Source organism: Carlito syrichta, unplaced genomic scaffold (genome assembly GCF_000164805.1).
Source record: "Carlito syrichta isolate Samal-C Ts95f unplaced genomic scaffold, Tarsius_syrichta-2.0.1 Scaffold304575, whole genome shotgun sequence".
Classification (NCBI taxonomy): Eukaryota; Metazoa; Chordata; class Mammalia; order Primates; family Tarsiidae; genus Carlito; species Carlito syrichta.
In genome coordinates, this window is record NW_007248671.1 from 1 (window position 1) to 13,750 (window position 13,750).

The 13,750-nt window shown below is 50.4% G+C and overlaps 1 protein-coding gene across 1 annotated transcript in view; it reads right to left on the reverse strand.

Moving 5' to 3' along the window:
* Nucleotides 1–4,834: 4,834 nt before the first annotated feature.
* Nucleotides 4,835–13,750, reverse strand: part of LOC103262652 (poly(rC)-binding protein 3) — a gene marked incomplete at its 3' end in the record, with an annotated part of 63,361 nt that continues 54,445 nt past the window's right edge. Inside the window, exons 7-10 of the mRNA XM_008060293.2 lie at nucleotides 12,537–12,668; nucleotides 11,591–11,719; nucleotides 8,631–8,705; nucleotides 4,835–4,876 (exon numbers count right to left, since the gene is read on the reverse strand). Of these exons, the coding sequence (XP_008058484.1) occupies nucleotides 4,835–4,876; nucleotides 8,631–8,705; nucleotides 11,591–11,719; nucleotides 12,537–12,668 (378 nt within the window). The remainder of the gene's footprint in view (nucleotides 4,877–8,630; nucleotides 8,706–11,590; nucleotides 11,720–12,536; nucleotides 12,669–13,750) is intronic.

Consider the following 13,750-nt stretch of genomic DNA (forward strand, 5'->3'; position numbering starts at 1 on the left):
CCGCGGGCTCAGGCAATCCACTCACCTCAGCCTCCCAAAGGCGCGGGATTACAGGCTGAGCCACCGAGGCCGGCTGAAATTTTCTATTTCATTTATCTTTCTTAAACTAAATCTAACCCATAATTTGAATTTCTTTGCTTTTTTTGAGTCAGGGTTTCACTCTGTTACCCAGGGTGGATTGCAGTGCCATGACCATTGCTCAATGCAGCCTCAGCCTTCTGGGCTCAGGCGATCCTTCCACGTCAGCCTCCCAAGTTGCTGGAACTACAGGCGCATACCACCATGTCTGGCTAACTTTTTGCTTTTTTTTGGAGCGATGAGGTTTTGCTATGTTGCCCAGGCTGGTCTTGAACTCTCGGGCTCAAGTAGCCCTCCTGCCTCAGCCTCCCAAAGTGCTGGGATTACAGGTGTGAGCCACTATACCCGGCCCATCAATTTAATTTTCTGATTACAAATAAAGAGAAGATTTTGTAGGGATACAGGGGAATCACTCGGAATCACGACCAGACTCAGAGGACTGTGAACGGACCTCGGTCTCTTCCTTAAATCACCATCCTTCCTCTCCCAAGCTCTGCTTCTTCTGGACTTCTGCTTCTTCCTTGTCCTCTCGGCTAACCCACTTCCATTGTAGAGTTTTTAGTTTCTGCTACTCCTTGCTTCCAATAGCACATGTGTTTGGGAGACCACAATGTTGCCATTGGCCCTGGCTCTGTGAGACCTCAGGGCTCCAGGTTATCTGTTTATTTGTCTCAGCCTCAGACTTGCCTTTTTGATTCTTATCTATGCTGATGGGTCTAGAAGCCTGCAAACCACATTTCCCAGATTCCCTTGCCAGCTGGCTTCTTGTTAGTTTCTGCCAGTGGGAAGCTCTGACCTGCAATTAGAAGATCAAAAGGGAAGGAAAATGTCTTCCTTCTATCTGCAGGTGGCTATAGGCGACAGCAGTCTCCAGCAGCTTTACCGTTGTGGCAGAGGCAGCCGGGTGTCTCCGGCCCAGCAGCAGTGATGCTGCATCCACGGGGCACGTGCTGAGTGTGGTCTTACAGCCTTCATCTCAGAGGGATAGGAGCTCTCTGTTCTCTGGGCAGTACTCCCTCCTTTTTCCCCTTTAAGCCTTCTGCCATTTTTATAGCCAATTCTTTGCATTAAATACGTCCATGCTTGAAATACTGGAAATACTTTAGAGCGACTTCTCTTTTTCTTTTTCTTTTTTTTGAGTTGGAGTCTCACTCTGTCACCCAGCCTCGACCTGCTGGGCTCTGGCGATCCTTCTGCCTCAGCCTTCCAAGTAGCCGGAACTACAGGTGTGCGTTATCATGCCCGGCTAATTTTTGAGTTACTGTAGAGACGAGGTCTCACCAAGTTGCCTGGCTGGTCGCGAACCCATGGGCTCAGGCAATCTACTCGCCCCGGCCTCCCAAAGTGCTGGGATGACAGGCTGAGCCACCGAGCCTGGCCGACTTCTGTTCTTCTAAGTAGACAGTAACTAATATATCATCTGTCTAAAGAGGCTGAACCTAAATTCCAATTTTCTTTGTCTTTTTTTTTTTTTTGAGTTGGAGTCTCACTCTGTCACCCAGACTGGAGTGTAGTGGCGTGCTCCCGGCCACCACAGCCTCAACCTGCTGGGCTCTGGCGATCCTTCCGCCTCAGCCTTCCAAGTAGCTGGGACTACAGGCACGCGCTACCACACCTGGCTAATTTTTGATTTATTGTAGAGATGAGGTCTCACCAAGCTGCCCAGGCGGGTCTCGAACCTGCGGGCTCAGGCAATCCACTCACCTCAGCCTCCCAAGGCATGGGATTACAGGTTGAGCCTTCTTTATCTTTGAAAGAAAAAAACTGAGATGCCTTGCTTGTACTTTTTAGCCTAAAGCTATTTATCCCCCCTCAGGACACGTGCCCTTGGTGTGTATGTGTCATTGAAGGGCCAGCCCTATCCAACATTCCTTAGCCTCTTTAATCTGAGAAGGTCTCTCGAATGGGGGCTGCCACCATCCCTAGGCTTTCCATTTGAGTAGAAAATTCACCATGTGCAACCACGGGACTCAGTTCTGCCCAGAACAGAGGGTTTGTCCCTTTCCCTTGACCCTTTGCCACAAAGCTTCTGGTGAACAGCTTTTGCTTAAGTACTATTCCCAGCAAAATGTGTGCTGGCCCAGTCCCCTAGGCTTTCAGTTTATTCTCATTTCTCGGGCCAAGTAGAGTTTCTGTTAGAGCTTTGTGAAATAATAAGAGATAGATAGATGAGGGGGAACCCCCCCCGACCGGAATTTATTTATAAAAACTTGTGTGTTTATTCTTACACGTTTAAGCTTCAGTCACTTTCAAAGTACTCTCCATCTGATGCGGTACGCCTATCAAAATGCTTTTTCCAACACTCAGAACAGTTTTTGAGCTCGCCTTTTATTGCTTCTGCCATCTTTTGTTTCACCTCTTCCACATTGGCAGAATGTTTCCCTTTGAGGACTTTTTCATCTGGGGAGATGCAAAAAAGTTGCTTGGGGCGAGATCAGGTGAACAGCGAGGCTGGGTCACGGGGGTGATGCCATTTTTTGGTCAGAAACTGCTGAACACGCAGCATGTTGTGGGCAGGGGCACCTGTAAGTCACCTATCATGAAACAGGCAAACATGTCGAAAGAATCTCCAAAACAAATTCACTGAAGCTACATGCAACCTCTCACAACAACGCTGGCTGGTACATTGATGCCCATGGGTTCCAAGAACACTTACCTAGTGGGGAAAACCTGTTCTATAAGGAGTCCACTCTTCGAAAAAATAATTCCAGTTCTTTTTAGCCTCATTCTCTCTCTCTCTACACACACACACACACACACACACACACACACACACACACACACACACATTGCTTCTATTTAAAACTGTCCACTAGGTGCAGGATGATGAAGCCCTCACAGCGTGCTCTGGTCAGGAAAAATGTGACGGTGTGAGATAGCCATAGCCTGGGCTTCCTGAGTGGAGACAATAGGTATGTCTATAGTTGATGACTCAAGGACAGGATGTCACTGATTCAGAGTTATGGCAGCATCACCAAAAGTCTAAAACCAGGAACGATTAAAAACAGCCTCTTGGGGTGGGTGGGGAAGGACTTTTCTTGATCAACATTTTTTATCATTTGATTCACGTGTTGCTTTATGATAATTTTTAAAAAAAAGAAATAGCCATTGGTATTTATTTTCTACTCAATATAAACTTTCCTGCAATGATAGTGAATAAAATCCCATATTTCAAGTACTTATTTAATGTTCATTCATTCTTAGAAGCCCTCCCTGACCCTGCCTACAAATTTTTTTTTTCTTTTGAGTCGGTGTAGTACTCTCTAGCCCAGGCTGAAGTGTAGTGGCCCACTCATGGCCACCATAACCTCAACCTGCTGGGCTCAGGAAATCCTTCCACTTCAGCCATCCAAGTAGCTGGAACTACAGACACATGCCACCACACCTGGCTAAGTTTTTGATTTATTGTAGAGATGAGGTCTCAAAAAGTTGCCCAGAGGGGTCTTGAACCCATGGGCTAAGAAAATTCTCTCACTTAGGCCTCCCAAAGTGCTAGGATTATAGGCTTGAGCCACCACACCCAGCCCTGTCTTCATATTTTACTAGATGATCCTCTTTCCTGTCCACTCTGAAGTTCAAGGGCCGGCAGAAGGTTTGTGAGCACCTATGTTGCCTGGCGGCCACCTCCTGCCTAATAAAGAGGCACCTCTCAGAGAGAGTGGTACATGGCATGGAAATGCATGGGAGGGGCAGCTGCTGAACTGGGCAGACATTCAAAATGGCTTAGAGCAGCAAGAGCCTCCCAGAATGAACTCCAGGCTTGCTCCATCTGTTGACAGCACTCAAGTAGCGTGGCCACTTCTCTCTCTCTCTCTCTTTTTCTTTCTCTCTCTCCCTCCCTTCTTCTCTCCCTCTCTCTTTCTCTCTCCCCTCTCCCTCTTTTCCTAGCACCTACCAGTGCAGACACCACTGGCCAGCGGAACAAAGGTCCTTCCAAGAAAAGTCCTTTGCTTGCACACAAGTTGCTGCCTTTCATACCTCAGCCCCTAAAGGCTCAGAGCCCCATAACCTGAGCAGTCCATGACTCTTCTCCTGATGGTTTATTTGAGGGTATCTTCAGCCACCACTGAGATTCTATTCAGACTGTGATGCAATCAGGAGAAAGATGTCTGAACAGACCCAGTCACAGAGTGGCATGAGGCCCAAATCCGCATGGCCCAGCCAAGAGCCCAAAGAAACTGAACCCTATGTGGCAACTCACTAACTATGGAAGGAACACAAAGGCCTGTTGTATTGCTTTCTACAACTTGGACTTTGTGCATGAATGGACCCTACCTTTCAATTTTGGGTATGAAAGGGGAGAGCTGAGTTTCACTAGGCATTTAAATGCCCTTCCAAGATCTCTTTGTGACCTGTGTGACAACATCACTAACTTCACAGATGCACAAAAGCACCGTGCTAAGCCCTGCCCATGGCGGGTGCATGCACACCCTTGCAGTCCTGCACAGGGCAGGGTGTCTGAGACAGTCATTCTGCAGTTTCCATCTGAGGCCATGTGGATGAGGGGATGCCCAGGACTTGCAGCAGACAATCGAGACAATTTGACATCAGGCCAAGTCCTCAACACAAGCAGAATTAGTGCTAAGAGGTTAAAAGGTAATTCAAGGTCATATGGATACAACACAGGTCAGGAACACTGAGAAAACTGATTAATATTATTGTATAATATTAATATTAGTAGCAATTAACAGCAGCATGCAGGTAGGTAAACAATCATGAGAAGAGGAAGGTGAAGGGAAGACAAAGTGAAACTCACATCCGGGTGGGGGATGGCGTACTGTCCCTGGATCGTGTAGGCCTAGAGAGGGAGAGAGAGACACCATCAGCTCACACCCTGGTGGTACTGCAGCAGCTTGTCACCTACAGGCCACCCTCCCTGCATGAGAAGGACCCCTGGTGAGCACTTCCTCCCTCAGTGTTCACCTCTACCTGTCCCATCCCTAGGGCAGAGGGCTCATCTTCCTGGGGACCAGGAACTGCCCCACTTCCTCTGAGGGCAGCAGAGTTGAGTCGGTCAGGTCAGCAAGAGGCAGGGAAATAATTCAGCCTCAATGCTTCCAACTCTCACTTCCCTAAGTTTCTTAAAATAAAAATAGGTAAGAGTGATCTCTGTGACTCCCTAGCAAGAGGTCCACTAATAATTAACCTTTTGAAACTTTAATCAATCATCTGAGTAAATACTTTTGGAAAATATTTACCTCAAGAAATCAAAACAAGAAACCTTTAAAAGGTGACCAAAACCAATTAAACAGAAGCCAGATTAGCAGGAAATGAATCTAAATCAGACACAGGACTGACCCAACTTGTCTTTCATGTCAAGTCTTCTGTTGGCCACTCCTGAAGATAGGGAGGGGGGCGTTCTAACATGGGGATAGCCCATGCACACATGTCCTACCAGAGGGTCAGTATGGGGTCCTGAGGCCTCATTCTGGCTTATTACCCTTGCCTTCAAATCAGGGACTCCAACTGTAGCCTCTTCCCGCCCACCCTGACTCTGAAATCCCAGTAGGTGAGCGAGGCGCCACCTGCCTCAATGGGCCTGTCAGTGGAGATGCTTTCAGGTGTTTCAGAACTTCATGGCCAAACAACCGATGGACCACATGGAGTCAAGGGAGAGTGAAGACCATGGACAACCTGTCAGGACTCAGAGATGGGAAGGTGCCATGCCAGCCCTGGTGGTGACACAGGGGTGGAGATGCAACTGTCAGCACCTGGACACACAGGCCCCACACCACTTCCCATGCGTACTCATGGTACTTGCTGTATCCACATGTGGGGCCCCTGTACACCTGGGAGGGACACCTCAGGGAAGGTCATATGTCACCTCTGTGGAGCCCAAGCCATCTCATGGGTTTTGAATCTGCCTGAAGTTTTCACCAAAAACAAGCCAATCCTGGGAGTTAAAGGCCAACTGATCACCAGCAGGCACCTGGCCATAACCCAGCAGCGTGAGGTCCAAGTCTGGGGTGGCTCTGATGCACTAGCAGAGGAAGTAATGAATCTTATCAGAAATAGCAAAGTGTCCTAGTGAAAAAGGGGTGGGATCTTGCTGCCCATTTTCAGGTTTTGTCAAGTTGCTGCCAGGGACATGTTCCAGTGTGTCACTGAATGTGACAGACCCTAGAACTTGTGCTCAAGCCTGCCTGCTCAGCTTGCCAGAGTCCCAGGAGGTCAGTCCTGAATGTCTGGGTTGCACTGTAAGTGCTGAGGGAATTCTCTACCCTAGGTCATTTTGGTTTTCTGATTTATCTTTCTGTTTGCTTTCTGTAGTCATTTTTATATTGGCTTGTTCCTCTGTAGGTTCTGCATGCATGAACCTATTATCTTCACATGCTGGCAACACAGTGGCCAATGGGAGTTGCCTCTGGGTAGGACAGCCACAGGCACAGCTGCAAGGGGTGCCCACAGAGCACCCGGAGACAGGACATCTTTCTAGTTCTTGACAGGTTGCCTTTCTCTAAAGTCTGTGTTTTGTTGCATATCCTATACTTGGCACTTTGGGGTCTGAAGAGACCCGGGGTCTTTGCTGCCTCGGGTATTATTTGAGCCCTCACTTCTTCACTTCTGGGTTTGTATCCTGGCAACTCTCTCAGATTCCTTACAATGCAGAAGCAACTCCCATATGACTTTGTCCCTGACACACCACCAAAGCCAACCACCAGCCAGACCAACTGTCCCAAGGGCACTGACATTGTAGCAACAACCTTGGGACAGGCACCCATTACAGAGTGACCTTCACCACTGTAACAGAGAGGTTGGGCTGATGCTCCTGTTTTCCAGGCAGATATAAGCCCAATGGGGCTGGGGCTGCTGAGCAGAATCCTCCTGTTGTGTTCCTCCCTCCAGCTGTGGTCCCAAACCACATTGTTTTACAGACTATTTGTATAAACACATCTTCTTGTTGAACAAACTCCCACATTTTTCCATGTGATATCATCATGGATTTGTCCCCACATTAAGGTGGAGTCCACACAGGTTACAAATCTGTTAACTAATCATGAATCTGGGGGTAGGGTGGGGGTAAGCAAGGAAATGGAATTTTGAAGGACTTCTCCTGCTGTAACTTGTGTGCTGTGACCTGTGCTTTGTAGGTTAGTGAAGTGAGTCCCAGCTGTGATACCTGGCAAATCCCTGGCTCTCTGAGCCAGCTTTCTGGTGTTCTATGTCCCAGGGCTGCTGGAAGACTGGTGTGTGCACATGGGGGCTCCTTGCCAATGCAGGGCAGAGCTGGGCAAGAGGCTAGAGAAGACAGCACAGCCACATAGGCTGCATATGAGATGCCCATCCCTCACTGTGGACATGGTACTGGCTGAAGGGATGGATACACAAGCCCTGTCCCTCTTTCTAATGTGGATGTTGATTGGGAGGTCTGATAAGATTCCTTCATATCATAAATAAAAACATAAAGAAAAGTTTCATTTGTCTTTCTTGTTCTTTTTTCAGGATAAAGTAAATCCTAAGTCCTGTTCTGCCCCATGTGGTCACCTGTGGGTATCTGTCTCAACTCTCCCTTGAACAAAGACACACATTGCGGCCGACTGGATGCAGAGCTCTTCCAGGCCAACCCCCGCCGGACACCTTCAAAATCTATGGATTGCAGCTGACCACCATGGCCCTGGCATAGGTGGGTCACTCCTCAGGCAGGGTTTGGGCACAGGTGAGGGACTGGGACCGGGCCCTGTTTCTCTGTTCCTCTCCACAGACTCTGCCAGGTGGCACTGCCATCCCCTTGGGAGAAAATGCAGCTTGGTGACTGAAACCAAAAGGGCTGGGTCTGTGGATGTGGACACTCTGCATCAGTGAGGCTTGCCTGCTCACAGTGGAGGGAGGTCATGGCCGCAGTGGGACCAATGCCTGCCTGGGCTGTGCTGCCTTCCTTGGGCAGAGCTCTTCTCTCTCACATGCTCCCACTGGGTGTTGTATGAGTTGGGAACATGGATTTCAGAGGAACATGGGATTTTTTTTTTTTTTGAGTTGGGGCTTCACTCTGTTGCCCAGGTTGGAGTGCAGTAGCACCATCATGGCTTGTTGCCGTGTCAGCTTCCCAGGTAGCTGGGACTACAGGCGTGCAACACCACCATGTCTGCCTATTTTAAAAATTTTTTATAGAGATGAGGTCCCACTGTGTTGCCTGGGCTAGTCTCGAACTCCTATTGCCTCTCAAACTCAGCCTTCCAAAGTGCTGGAATTACAGGTGTGAGACACCATGCCCATCTGGGACCCTAGTTCATATGGTGCTAATCACTTCCAATTTGAGTCATTAAGTCACTAGTGAGCACCTGACTGCTGATTGTCTAAATTTCCTGCCACCACCCAAAAACTAGATTTGGGCAGAGTCAGGTATGAACTGGATCCCAGGGTCCTTCCTGCTGGGCCATTTCTGTCTATCTGGTGCCTGGTGCTGGGTGTAGGTGGGGAGCCCTGCATCCAGTGCGGGTGGGAGACGTGCACGTGAGAAGGCGAGAAAACCTGAGTGCACTAACGGGCAGCGGCGGGTGCTGCAGTAAAAGGCTGAGGTTGGCCGTGGAGGCCGCGAGCGGGTCGGCTCTTACCTGACCACCTGCAAAAATGACAGGGGTGGAGGCGGGCTTTGGGCGGTAGGGAATGGTGGCACCTTTCGGTGGGGACTAGGAAAAGGGACAGGAGAGGGAGAGAGAGCGTTAGAGCAGCTTCGCAGCCTGGCAATGGAGGTGCCTGCCCCAGCCCACCCCATGCGCCGGTCCCACCCTCCCCACTCCAGGCTTGGTCCCAGCCAGCAGTGCTGAGGGAGGGGCAGGAGAGAGCCCAGCCCTTGCACCCCATGTGGCTGTACTACTGCCAGTTCTCTCCAGAGGACTCCTTCTTGCCAAGTCCCCTCCTCTGAGTAACCTGTTTCACCTGCCCTGAACACGCCCTTGGACCAACCCCAGCAGGAAGCAGAGGCTCTGGTGGCAGTTCTAAGGGTCAGTCCTGTAGTGGGAGGCCGCCTGGGAGGCAATCCTTCTAGGGAAGTGCTGGCCCCTCTGCTGCAGCCTCTGTCAGTATGGCCCTCCCAGGTGCACACATCCCTGCAGGCCAGGCCTGCAGCTTCCTAGAGCCTGGGGTCTCTCAGAGAAACCCTTGAATTTTCTGGGAAGGCTGATCCCTTCATACACTATCCCAGGGTCTATGGCCCTAAGTGCTTGGCATGGCCTGTGGCGAGTCAGCAGAGATCTTTGTGGGAAAATTAGAATCATCCAATTTTATTATTTTAAGAAGCTACTTTAAAAAATTCTTACAGACTCCAAAGGAATTATTTCATAGTCATGATGAGGTTTCCCTTGGTTATTCTGTGTCCAAAATATAGGACAAACGTTCTTAAGTACCAGAATTTTCAGCCTGCCCTCCCTCCTTCCTTGGCCAGAAGTAATCAGTTTCTAGGCCCCCTGTGTGGCTATGTCCCTGGGCCCAGGACAGGGATTTGGGAGTCTGGGGCCTGAGGGGGACCCAGCTGGACCTGTTCCAGCAGAGAGAGGTGGGGCAGCAACATGGAGCCCAATCAGCTGTCACTGGGGTGGTCTATCCCTACTAAGAGCTCTGGGGCCTCAGAGACTCAGGGCCAGCCCACCCTTGGGTATCACTGTGACCTGGGAATGCAGCTCACTCAAACACAGGGTGACGAGGCAGGCCTTGCAGAACTCTAGCCACACAGTGTGGCCTTGTGTAATGTGGGGAGGATCACTGAGCGGGCCCGGGTTGACCCAGGCAGAGTCTGTTCTATACCTAGGGTCTGTTCTATACTAGAAGAAATAAACTAAACTGGAAGTGGATGGGGGCTGATGTAGCCGCTGCCAGCTACGGCCCCGCTTGCTGCTCCTGCCCAGGTTTACAGCGCCTTCCTCCATAATTTCACAGCTATGAGGCTGAGGTTTATCTGCTGATCATGCGTGAAAAGTCCTCTGGTCAACAAGGAGCATTTCTAAGCATCTTTTGCTTTGCTTTTCCAGTTACTCTTGATTTTAAAATAGACCCAGCTGTTTCCAGGTGGATGAATCTTCCTCATTGGAGAGCTGCCACAACCAGTGAGCAGGAGGCTCCCTGTCAGACCATCTTCACTGTCCATAGCTGCCACATGCTCACTCGCCATCATGAGTGATCAAGCCTCACTACTCAGGAAGGAGGCAGGGTGGTTCCCAAGGTGGCCTGAGGGCACCAGTATCCTATAGCCAGTGGTTTCACCTGTCTGTGGGGCTGTGGCATTGACTACTATGTTGGGAGCAGCTCCACATGATGATGCTGATAAGACCACACACTGTGTGCAAGGAGCCAGGCCTCAGCCCTTGGTCAGGGACATGGGGGCTGTGTCCCTTGTAGAATCATGTATATGTTCACTGTGCATCCTGCCATGGTGAAAAGGGAGGCATGTGTATCTTGCTTCCTCCAGATGCATGTCAGCACACATGCCCAGCCTGCTGCCAGCAGGACCTCTTCTCTGAGCCTCAGGCCAGCACTGGCCTCCAGGCCCCCGTGACCGAAGGAGACTGAACAGAGAACTTAGGGCCAGCATTGCATTGTCACTCTGACCAGTGTGTAGGGAAGGTTTCAGAATGAGGGTATTTTGAAAAATATTTTTGATTTCACAAAGTATCACACTTCAGGAAAACAAAAACTATTCCAAAATGTTTAAAGAATTAACCATGGAGTGTGAGCCCTAAGCCAAGTATGAGAGGAATGACCAAAGAGCTGCCTTGGGAGGTTCTAGTTCCTGAGGGAGACCTGGAGGCAGCCCTGGCTTGGAGGCGCCTGGGCCACAGGAAGGTCAGAAGGCTGGTACACAGAGCTGTTAGGATCTTTCACCTGAGGCGGTAATTACTTTGTTTTAGCTTCAGAAGAGACCAGCAGCTTGACAGTTCCATGAATTTTGGGTATTGATAGAAATGTACATTTCATGTTTTTTTCTCCTCCTCTCACAATTTCAGGAGTGGTACCTTCTTTACTTTTCTATTTTAATCCTTTTGTTCATGTGTCTCTATTTTTACATTTGGGGCATTTTCGCATGTTTTTCCTAAGTTCTGTCCTTTGTACCTTTGAGGTAGTTTGATGCCACCTCCTGCAAGCTTGGCACCTACCCTCCTTCACCACCCCAACAAAACTTATCTTTAGTGTAGATGGGCACCACTTTTAAGGTTCCAACTCTGTTCTAAAAACTTCCTCAGTGGGGATTAATAACTTCTTATCCAGTTCCAAAATTGAGGGGCAAGGCTCCCTCCTCTCCACATGCTCTCTTCCAGTTTCCCCAGTGAAAACACTGCTTCCCTCCCCTACCAAGTTGGCAGTAACAGCAGCCACTCCCCCATCCCATGGCACCCACATCAACATGTCTTTCTCTCAGGCTGTCTCAGAAGCCAGGTTGGGGGCTTTGGCCAGGCTCTGAGTGCCTGGTCCCCCACATCCCTGACCAAGAGTCCTTGGAATGACCAACAGTGCTAGGAGGCCATACCGACACTGTGCTAGCAGTCACTGACATGGTCGGCCCCCAGCTCACAGACTGTACCTCCAGCATGACCACACAGATCTGCTTGACACACTGGATGATGGCATCTGGGGTCCCTGAGATGGTCACCGCCCGCTCTGTGGAGTTGGGCAGCATGTCCCCAGCCACCTGGACCTGGGCACCTGTAGACTGGAGAGAGCAGATGTTGGAAGGGGAGTGACAGAGCAGTTGCAGGTTGAACAGGGAGAGCAGTGCCTCTGGATTCCCAGGGGTGCATCCAAGGTACCTTGGAGAACCCTTTGTTGGAAATATGCCTTAACTGGCCAAGTGCCCCCACCCCGTCCTACCATCCCTGGAAGTGTCCCAAGTCACCTCCCACCATACCAGTCTGGACCTCCTAGCCCTGCATCTTCTCTTGGGTGGGCAATGCTGGGTAGGAGGCAGCTTATCAAAGGAGGGCATTTGTAGGAAGACAAATTACTCTTTTCAAATGTATAGAATTCTATCCGCTGTGGAGTTTTAGGTCACAGAGAAAGGTGGATTATAGTTGGGGGAAAGGAACCAAGATTGGGGTGGCTGAAATAAGGTGAATATGTGAACACAAAATCCACATCTTCTGCAAGCTCCATCTGTTGGGATGGACCCATACTTCTGTTTCAGGAGACTGGGCCTGACAGTGCCACGAGGCCCCTCACCAGTAGTAGAAGCCAGGCCCGAGCACCCAGGGTCTCTTGTGCCCAGAGCCACAACACTGGCTGGGCCCCTGCACCCCACAGCATGATGCCCATGGGTGAATCTGTGAGTGGCTGGGTTTCCCCAACACACTCTTGTTTGTTTATTGGATGGCTGTTCCTGTCTTTGGCCTTTTTGCCACAGATCTGCAGTGACTAGAACTGGGCTTGCAGATGGTAAGGGTAACACTCAGGAAAGTTGCCTGTCCCACTGTCACTGGCCTTTGCCCACTTAGCGGCTCCATGCCAACCTGGGCTGGAGAAGGTCCTGTTACCTCCCTGATCTCCTTGATCTTGGAGCCGCCTTTGCCGATCAGAGACCCACACTGGCTGGCAGGTACCACCAGCCTCAGCGTCACAGGGGGCTTGCTGGTGGCAGGGCTGTTGCTCATGGAGTTGATGATGTCCTAGGAAGGGAGACAGACATGCATGTGGGCTGGCACACCAGGCCTCATCTAAATACCAGTCAGTGCAGATGCAAGGCTGTGAGAGGAGGCATGTGGAGCAGGGGTGCATCCTTTAAAGCCTCTGTAGCCAAGACCTCATGTCCCATGCTCAGAGAGCTCACAGAGCCCCTTCCATGCATAGAGAAGACACAATGGATAGGCCAGACCCAGCATCTTCAGGCCAGGTCATGCTCCAGGAGGGCAAGGAGACATGGACAAATGGATAGGAGGGGACCCCATACACACGTGGGACAGGGAGGCCACCATGCTGTGGCAGGGTACGGAGCAGGTCTGACCTTCATTGTGAAGACTTGGTGGGCAGGGAATGTGAACAAACAGGCTGACACACTTTCATATGAATGCTGGCCTAAGGGAAGTGAAGAGTGAAGGCAGGGGACTGTGTTTGACACTCAGGGCCAGCTGAGGCAGGGACATGGGGGAGAGGCTGTGATCTCTGGGTATTGAGGGGATGGGAGATGGAGAATTGTTGTTGGGTGTCCCAACCAGGGAAGGGAGATGTGTCACTAACTCAAAGGTGAGGGGTAGCAAAGCGTGGGCTGAGGGGCGGGCCTGAACCCGACCTGCCTTAACAGCCAGTTGTTTGGTTCATGATTCTGAGACTCAGGAGACAAAGTTGGGCTTCGAGTTCAGGCTGGTGACCCATGGGCAGTGGTACCTCAGACCTCAGCTAGCCATAGGGAGTATCTGGGCTGTGGCCCACAGCCTATTGCAGGGCAGGAATAGACAGGCTCTACACAGATGGTGATGGGGCCAGGGCCCTCAGGACAGGTCCTCATGTTCTTGGTACTTGACCATGTCCAATTTATGATTCAGGGTAACATAGTTCACTTCTCACCGAAAAGTGCCCTCTTTTCTTGGAAACAATGTCCAGTTTACAGACGACGGCACATAGATTGTTCCCAAAGTGACACATTCAGGAAGTACTGATGGAGAAGGGGAGAGGGGGCTGCAGGATGTCCCTGAGAGCAGACTGGCCCGTAGGCCAGAGGAGACCTGGGTGGGAGAGGAGGGGACCCCAAAGG